The sequence below is a fragment of the Sinocyclocheilus anshuiensis genome, unplaced genomic scaffold, assembly GCF_001515605.1.
Source record: "Sinocyclocheilus anshuiensis isolate Anshui unplaced genomic scaffold, SAMN03320099.WGS_v1.1 scaffold848, whole genome shotgun sequence".
Lineage (NCBI taxonomy): Eukaryota > Metazoa > Chordata > Actinopteri > Cypriniformes > Cyprinidae > Sinocyclocheilus > Sinocyclocheilus anshuiensis.
Window position 1 is genome coordinate 445,636 of NW_015549628.1, and position 9,194 is coordinate 454,829.

General features: G+C 35.0%; 1 protein-coding gene, 2 long non-coding RNA genes and 1 pseudogene across 3 annotated transcripts; 1 reads left to right on the forward strand and 3 right to left on the reverse strand.

Moving 5' to 3' along the window:
- Window positions 1–2,440, reverse strand: LOC107659535 (histone-lysine N-methyltransferase SETMAR-like). Its single transcript, XM_016448518.1, has 2 exons — window positions 2,217–2,440; window positions 1–833 (listed from the first exon to the last, which is right to left on the reverse strand). Exons 1-2 carry the CDS (start codon window positions 2,313–2,315, stop codon window positions 39–41), a joined length of 894 nt encoding a protein of 297 aa, XP_016304004.1. The 5' UTR covers window positions 2,316–2,440; the 3' UTR covers window positions 1–38.
- Window positions 2,441–3,173: 733 nt separating this feature from the next.
- On the reverse strand, window positions 3,174–3,922 carry LOC107659536 (uncharacterized). Its single transcript, XR_001630921.1, has 2 exons — window positions 3,850–3,922; window positions 3,174–3,756 (listed from the first exon to the last, which is right to left on the reverse strand). It is a non-coding gene; the product is annotated as an uncharacterized LOC107659536 (long non-coding RNA).
- Window positions 3,923–4,690: 768 nt separating this feature from the next.
- Window positions 4,691–6,881, forward strand: LOC107659537 (uncharacterized). Its single transcript, XR_001630922.1, has 3 exons — window positions 4,691–4,962; window positions 5,837–6,173; window positions 6,251–6,881. It is a non-coding gene; the product is annotated as an uncharacterized LOC107659537 (long non-coding RNA).
- Window positions 6,882–7,850: 969 nt separating this feature from the next.
- Window positions 7,851–9,194, reverse strand: part of LOC107659539 (glutathione peroxidase 1-like) — a 2,629-nt pseudogene continuing 1,285 nt past the window's right edge.

Here is a 9,194-nt window from a genome sequence, read left to right on the forward strand (position 1 = left end):
TCTAATCCCAACTCATTAGGACACATTAAATACTTTATTCAATGTAGAACTGACATATCTAATGGTAAAAATCCTGTGCAGTTTGAAGCCCCACAGTGACAGACTTTTCTCAGTGGTATTTTATCAGTATAAGGCCCTGTGTGTGTCCCGGTCGGTGCTTTATCCCATTTCAGTGCATTTGTGTTCCCGTTTTGTCCACCTGCATAGTCAAAAGTCATTTCTTCGTACCTTTCTATATCCCGATTTGTGAACAGAGCGAGTCTGGGCAGCAGTGAGTGCGCTCGGACGGGCACCATGAGCAGGTTGGGCTGGCAGGAGTGGTTGATGAACCTCCCCACATTGCCTACGGTCACGGGGTCCACAAACGTCTGAGTGACCCTATCCCCTCCGCTGTGCTCCTGCACAGCAATGATGTAGTTCATATCTAGGGGTGTCTGGGAGAGCTGGCGGCAACGGGCCTCGTGAGAGCCGATTACTTCCCCGGCGTACTCGCATACGAATCGGCCACAAGGGAGGCGCTCCAGAGCCTCCACCCCCAAACCCCTGTCCTTGGTGCTGAAAACACCCAGACGAACCTCCACCCCCTTTTGAACCACACGGTTCTGGCAGGACTCGCTGCAGGCGCATAAGGCATTGCACTCGAATACAGGCCTACTGTAGCCGCCGTCCTCTCGATGTTGGTTCAGACGTCCCACGCTGTCAAACATCTGGCCGAACTTCAGGCAGGGGCAGCTGTTGAGCAGGCAGGACCGGACACGACACGAGCAGCCCGGGAGGGTGACCGCACTAGGATCAAGGTCACAGCCTGGTCCTTGTACATTATCTGGCACACACTAAAGGATTGATTCTAATTAAGACTTACTGTAAATTGTAAAAAAAAAACAACAACAAAAAAACAGTCTGAAAGTACAGACAAACCAAAAATTATTCAGAAACCAGATATAATTTTTTATATATTTTTACTAATGGGTGCAGGACACTACTATAGTTCATTTATGCAAGTGAGGATAGCAAAATAAAGTGAACTGTGACATATGTGACCCTGGACCACAAAACCAGTCATAAGGGTCCTTTTTTTTTTTATTGAGATTTATACTGTACATCATCTGAAAGCTGAATAAATAAGTTTTCCATTGATGTATGGTTTGTTAGGACAATATTTGGCCGAGATACAACTATCCAAAAATCTGCAATCTGACACCGTGTCTACACCAGATACGAGCGGCGCGACAAAATACTAGAACTCATTATAATCAGTGATGCGGTCTAAACTGGATGCGGCGCGGCGCGACACGACACGACAAATCCCCGACAGAAAACTGCTGCCGCGTTAATTTTCAACAGTCGCTTTGTGTAGTACAGTGTAGACACGGTTTGAGGGTGCAAAAAAAAATCAGTCGCCTTTAAGTTGTCCAAATGAAGTTCTTAGCAATGCATATTAGCTACTTATCAAAAATTACGTTTTCATATATTACGATATCAACGGTAGGTCATTTACAAAATATCTTCATGGAACATGATCTTTACTTGATATCCTAATGATTTTAGGCATAAAAGAAAAAATTATCATTTTGACCCATACAATTAATTGTTGACTATTGCTACAAATATACCCGTGTTACTTATGACGGGTTTTGTGGTCCAGGGTCACATGTTAAACCCCAAAAATTCTTCATACAGTGGACTACCACTAAAACCGATAAAAACTAAAAATGACTAACAATTTGGGACCAAAATTATTCAGGCACATTGACCTGACCTAATGCTACCTTTTTACACCACAGACTGAACAGAATTAAGCATTGCTTCGTAATTGGTTGACCTAAATTGGTATTATCTAATTATGTATACTTATATTTAACAGCTGACAGCTATTCAACCCTAATTCCTTACATACCTTTCTATCAAAGTTATTTGACATTATCAAGATGAATTTGTTCTGACACAGTTCGACATTGAGTTCTTGTCATAGTTTACTACCATATTCTAAACTATAGCGAATAAACTGATAATGTGAGAAATGTTGAAGGTGTCTGATTAAGTTTTGGTTTGACTGTATATGAAAGTGCTGCTATCTAGTGGTGCTGTGGGTATTCATGCTATGTAAATCTATTTATCGTCATTAAAATAAACTTAAGTGATGTTTGAAAACACTGTTAACCTGCAAAATGATGAAAATGCCAATATATCTATAAAGGCGGGTGAAATGTTATTACCTGAGAGTTGGAAAAAGCCTCTTTGGGAACGCTGTTCTCAATCAAAACAGGCACATTCTCGAGTCCGCCACTCAGATCTCGGCTGTATGATCGCATCATGTCTTTTTTGTACGTTTCTGTCTGATTCCGATGTGAAAGAGGACATTATTAACTTGGGGTTTGTTATGAATATCGTTGTATTCATTTAAGAAATACGAACGGAAGCGGAAATGCTACAACGCTCGAAGTCGATGCAAAATAAAAGTCCAGTCACGCATTCTTTTCACCCTTTAGACTAGAGACTGTAGAATTCTTGTTACATAAAGACGTTCTTAGGATTCTATTTGTTATATAAATCTTTGGAATCTTTGAATTGGAAAAAAAAAATGAAAAAGATGCTAGAGTGTAGTTGTAACCCATACTTTAAAAAGGTTTATTCTGCTTTCAGCAACTGTTGGCATGTGTAGGATTAAAACATACCGATTTTAGTTTAATATTTGTTATTTACTATAGGTTATAGAAACGTTCACAAAATGACATGAGACTTCTTGTAACAAAATCCTGATTGAGTTATCTATGAAAACAAGAGTTTCAGTTTTGTGAAGTCTTTCAAATCAATGCATCAATACCGATTAAAAACAGGCTGAAAAAAAGCATAACATCTGTCCATTAGTCAGTATTTTCTGATTGTCTCTCTCTCTATGTATACACACAAATTGCAACTTTAAAAAAAAAAACTTTTAACGAACATATTTTGTAAAAAATATTGATAGCAAAGGCACTAATTTAATCACAAACATGACTGTTTCAATGGTTTAGTTTTTTATTTAATGTTTAACCACAAAAACATCTTAATAACAGACACTAAGACATAAAATTGTGTAAATACAGAAAAGCACTAAACACTTTAAAAACAGTCTGATTGGCACTTTAGTGCTTTCCATCCACCTCTGACTGGCATTTTTCTATGCAGATGCACAGATGTTTGTTGCATGATAAATGTACAGCAGGCAGCAATGTATTTCAAACACAAATTTTTGTAATTTAACAAAAGGACAGACTTGTAAAACACAGGAGGGCAAATCACAAATCAAACAATTATTAGCTATTAATTAAAAGAAACAAGGCATATGGTCTGTTTATCCATGGTATTTTCAGTCTATATTTGCATGACCGTTAATATATTGCATGGAGAGTTCAACAGTTGTTTAATAGCAGATCAGAACCAAATGATATACGACACTGGCCTGTTTGCATGAGCAAGCACCACAGAGACAGTAACAGATTGCCTGACAGATCAAAAAAAATAAAGGACCAGATACAGTATAACCTCAGCCATTATCAGGCATGAAATGAGGCAAACACATATCTGCTTATAGCAAAGACTTCATCACAATGGTCCCATACAGAAATGAACTGATCTACCACAGCCAACCAATAGAAATTTTGTTTGAATAATTAAAGTAAATGAAAAAGACAGGAGGTGAGTGTTCGTAGCCATCATCTTGACTTTGGCGTCGACCCAGGGCAACGTCTAAGTCAAGGTTTCCCCTTTTGTGACCTTAAGAGACAAAACAGAAAACAAATCGGCTTTATTTCAAGCAAATTAAAACAAGAAGGTCCTGTAAAGTCTTGCTATTGACTTAAAACATACTCTGGCTTCAATGTACTCAATCCTCCTCTCCAAAGCAGTAAGCTTCTCATTCAAAGTGGCTAAACGGGACCTGCAAACACATACAAGAAAAGTCATAATTTCCTCTGACAAAAATATCATGCAATAACCTTAAAAATATTTTGAAAAAGAACAAGCTAAATAATAATAATATGCAAAAAACGTTATTAATATAACTACGAATAAGAATAATATAAATAATATTATATACACTATCTAATAATAAATATCAATTTAATAATAATGATCATAATTATAAATATTAATAATTATATAAATCAAATATTTATAAAATATACACCAGAATTGTTATAAATAAATGACCTTTTCGTAAAAAACAATTGATATTACACATATACTGTACTAGCACTGAAATTGGGGCTGGTTTATCAAATTACATTAGTCTTTACATTAGTGCACCCTGTTTGACCAGAAGCAAAGATGTGTATATAGCTATTAAAATAAATATGTACATTTCGGGATACTTGCAAATTAAACAATCATATAATTAAACACTAGTATATTAATCCTCAAAGTGCAAATCTGAAACATGAACAAGACCAACCCAACGCCCTGCATGTTTTCCCTGGTCACTGCATTGCCTGTATGCCTAATAAACTGCTTCTTCAACATATATACTTACTTATTATGTTATTACTTGGTTCTAAACGACATTTAAAAACAAAACAACTGATGTAACCCACATATTTTCCACGTTACGCAGTCGAATGACCCACTTCTCTCGATTAGCATGCTAGCGTGAAGAAATGGCGTAATAAATCATGAAAAAATAAAAGACAAGCCGCAGAGACTCCATCTTACCGAAGGAATTGAGGAAATCTGCTATTTTCTTAATGCTGCTGGTGATCACTTCGATATATTCACGGTTCGCCCAGTCTTGATGAATTTCCCTTTGCACGGGATCCTCCTGTCCGGCCATCGTGAGCTAGTGAGCTAGTTAGCAATAGCATTAGCCGCTGACTGAGAGGAAGGAGCAGCGCCCCCTGATGGACAAACACACCGTTCATTGTGGATACTACGGGGAATGGAGGGATTTGAAAATAAACACAAATAGGCGATTTGTAAAAGTAAAAGGTGAGTAAATACATTATAGAAATTGAAAACAAAATTACATTATATAAACGTTGTTTTTCGACTTGACTGAAATCTCACTGTAAAATATTTAATTTTCTAACGTTATCGCTTGCATTTTGTATTGTTTGATATTCTTAACTCTTTAGAATGCTGCCAGCGCGTACGAACGTAATAAACGGAAAAAATACACAAACAGAAAAATAATAACATTCGGATGCACGTTATTAACAGACATTAAACTCCGACCATAACATATCTGGAGATTCATAACGGATCAGCCTTCAATCAAAGTATAATGATATATATGCCTCTATCTATATTAACATTTTCGACTATTGTTCATTTCTAACTGTGTACTGATGTGTGACCGTTCTTGGCATTTAAATCATTATTATTATCCGTTCTGGCTTACTTTCATATCCACATTTTTTAACGTAAGCGGCCACAAAACTTCAATGTGCGAGACTTCCGGTGTCACCCAATTTTAACGGTACAAAACTAAACATTGTGTGGCTTCATATTGCAAACTGTTATTTCTTATCATATTGTATTGTCGTAATTATAAACACACAGTTTTACCGTTTATTGCACTTTATTCTTCTAGATATTTATAGCAGCTGAATTGGAAGTCTCACACATTCACAGAAAATAGCTTACTTGCGTGTTGTAAAATAAGGTGGATAGCCTATTACCATGTCCAAAAACAGTAATATTATGGTACTACTGTTTTATCATATTAAAGTATTTTGACCTGTATTGTACAGAGGTCACTAATAACTGTAATAAGCACTATATTGTATATTGTTTGACAATATAGTAGTGTGAACTTTTTTTGTTGTTTAACATATCGTGCTTAATTGTTTTAAATCAATAGAGTGATGTCAAGCAAGTTTAGAAACTGTAGGCGAAGCCTTGCTGCCGCTTTGGATCAGGCAGCAGAAGAGGTTCCTGATTTATCATCATTGTCTCCAAACAACTGCAGCCTGATTAGAACATCACAGGAGGACACGTATGTATTTGACCACTGCACAGAGAGGCCAGATTGCATGTGTTTTTTTGTGCGTATACTGTTTTATCAGTGATAAATGTGCTGCAGTTGGCCTAATTATCATGCCTGTCACCAATAACGAGGGCGTTTTCTATAAATAGGAATGAAGACTTTCAGTGCCGCACATGGTCTGCAAAACTGCAAGATCCTCATGGGCTCCTCGGTCAGTTTTATCATCATCAAAATCATTTCAGGCATGAGACTTGCCAGTTTTGAACTAATTCCCTTCTCTATTTTCAGATGCGCAGACCTTGGAGGATCTTGTGGCAAAGCTGGAGTTTGAAAATGAGCTGAACCGCGTCTACAGTAGATTCCTGCAAAGTAAAAACCAAGACCATGGAAAGAACACAGAAAGTGTTAATAGCGAGGTGGAAGAGGGAAGTACAGGCTACTGGGTTCACGATAGTAAGGAGGAATATTCCTTCTTGCTAGACATGATTCTTGAGATTGAGCGGGACAATGACTTCACTGCTGACTGTGATGTCAGTGCTTTGGAGCGGGACTTACAGTTATCACCATAGTTTTGGTGCCCTCAACGATTTATATGTTATACTTCTTTTCAGTTTGAAGGAAATGGGGTCATTTCCAAAAGAAAATATAAGCTACTAAAAAATTGGGGCTACTTGCAAAGTTGTATAGATGTATGTTTGTATAGCAGAGTTTATAGCAATACAGTATATACATGTCATTCTTAATTAGTACTTGTGTAAATTAATTTATTTCTGCTCTAGGAATCAATATCAATAAAACAGATTAATAATCACTCCATTCTAAAGGACAAATTATCCATTTTTTAACATTGATCTGTTTAAATTACAAGGAAAAAAACTACATTGTCTGACTCACACTGAATAAAATACACATGGTTCGTCAGCACTGGTGGTAAAATATTATATTTGTTAAGAAATATTGCTATTGATTAAGTTTTCATTTCAATTTTTATTTTGTTTTTTATATCTATATATTTATTAGACTGAATAAAATAGTATAAATATTACTATTGGTCTTTCTCTACCGTTTTTAATTTTATTTAAATTTACAAATATTTTATATTTGCTTGTTATAATATCAGTTTATGACAAAATAAACAGTGTTATTCTTTTCCGTTCCACTTTCTGACTTCTCCACTTCACACGTGCTGGTGGTAAAATATTTATGGGTCACGAGCATTGGTGGTAAAAAAAATATTTTTGTTTATAATAGTAAAAACATTACTATTAATCTAAACACTTTTAAATTTTTTAATTTGTTCTAATATCTATATACTTATAACTGAATAAAATATTTACAGGTCATGGACACTGGTGGTAAATATGCTTTTATTTAGAAATGGTAGAAATATTACTGTGGATCTATATGGTTTTAATTTTTTGTTGTATCTATATACAAAACTGCTGCTTAATTTGAATATAAATTCAAAATAAGTCTATCATTCTGATTAGGTAAATGACTAGATAAGCATATGACACATAATTATATGACAAAACTTCACTTGCACTGTGTGGATAGTTATTTTCAGCGTTTGTGCAGTGTCAGCATGACAAAGCATAATCTAAACTGGATTCAATATTATGCTGATCATTAAAACTTAAGTTTATTTAGTTAGAGAATAATTAATTTTAACTGTGCATTATAACACCCACAGTACTAACTTGTGCCAAGGGGAAATATCTAGTATGTAACTTAAAATTAATAATAATAAAAAAAAAATGAAAATGACTTTGGAAATGAAAGTGCAATGCAGAGGTTTGTCATATGAACTGCTTCTGTTTTTTTGTTCAGTGTTGTGAACAGAAATAAGGAACAGAAAGTTTTATTTTTTATTTTTTTTAGTTTGGTCAACAGTTGAAAGATAAAACCTGAGCTGTGCAGTTCATGGATAAATTACAACTACTATAATAAACATTTACAGTTACATCAGAAGCTTCCCTCAGAAAGGTTTTAGGAAGCATCTTCATTAAGTAAACAGTCTAAAAATCAGCCGCACTTTAATCATGTCTGCACAGTCGGCCTATATCAAACAACAATCTCCAAGTGATATGGAATGGACGGTCTATCTCACATGGCCACAACACCAGGAGGTTGCCAGGTTTATTTCGTCCTCTTCAGAAGCTCTTTGATATCTGCTTCAATGTCGATGGTGAGGAACCTTCTGCTGTATCTCTTGAACGGTTTCCCGTCCAGGCCGATGAGGAACTTCTCAAAGTTCCAGGAGACGTCATTCCTGTTCACCGGACTCCAGATGATGAATTTGGGATCACCCATCAAGGACACAGAGTCGTCACTGGGCTGAGGCAGCTTCTCCTTGAGGAACACAAACAGAGGATGGGCGTTCTCACCGTTCACTTCCAGCTTCTCCAGAAGTTGGAATTTTGGCTCGAAGCCATTTCCAGGACGGACGTACTTCAGAGACAGCAGAATTTCATTAAGTATTTTAAATTCTTCAAAATAAATACATAACACTATAAATATCTGTATTTATGATCAATATATTGATTAGTTCAAATCTATAATATAATTTATATTATATATTAGGGCTGGGTTTTGACACAAATTTCACAATTCGATTCTCATTCACAAGCTTGCGATTCGATTCGATTACCAATTTGATTTGATTCAATATTGATTATTTTGGATATATACCAGGTACAGTACATGTCAAATTTTCTCAAGAAAAAAACTAATGCTGTAAAATATACATGAGAGTCAGTTGGTACTATATTGCTATAATATTGAAGGTTAAAATTGACTGATTTGTTAAAATTACACTTAATGAAGTTTTTTTAAATAATATATGCAATAAAGCAGATAACGGCATGTGAGCATAGAATCAGTTAACAACGCAGGTTTTGTCCATTGTCATTGCTATCAAAAATAAACAAAGCTTTGCTGATAGCGATAACAGATTGTGAAATATTTCAATCACTTCTACAATGCAAACCACTAAAAATGTGAATTAGAATATTATTTAATATTAATATATTATTTCATATACAACAACAATATATATATATATCAATTTTAAATATATAAAAAGCATTAATGTATTGAAAACAACAACAATATTAATATACAAAAATAATATATTTTTAAAAGATATAAACATTAACTATATAGTTAATATTTGAATAGCTTTTATAATTATATATATATATATATATATATATCAAATTTCTATATGATA

What these genes read in the sequence shown, in the direction of transcription:
- LOC107659535 (XM_016448518.1), bottom strand. Translation starts at nt 2,315, where the DNA reads ATGATGCGATCATACAGCCGAGATCTGAGTGGCGGACTCGAGAATGTG. An exon ending in AGGCTTTTTCCAACTCTCAG is followed by an intron (nt 834 to 2,216) that starts GTAATAACATTT and finishes TCAATCCTTTAG; the next exon opens with TGTGTGCCAGATAATGTACA.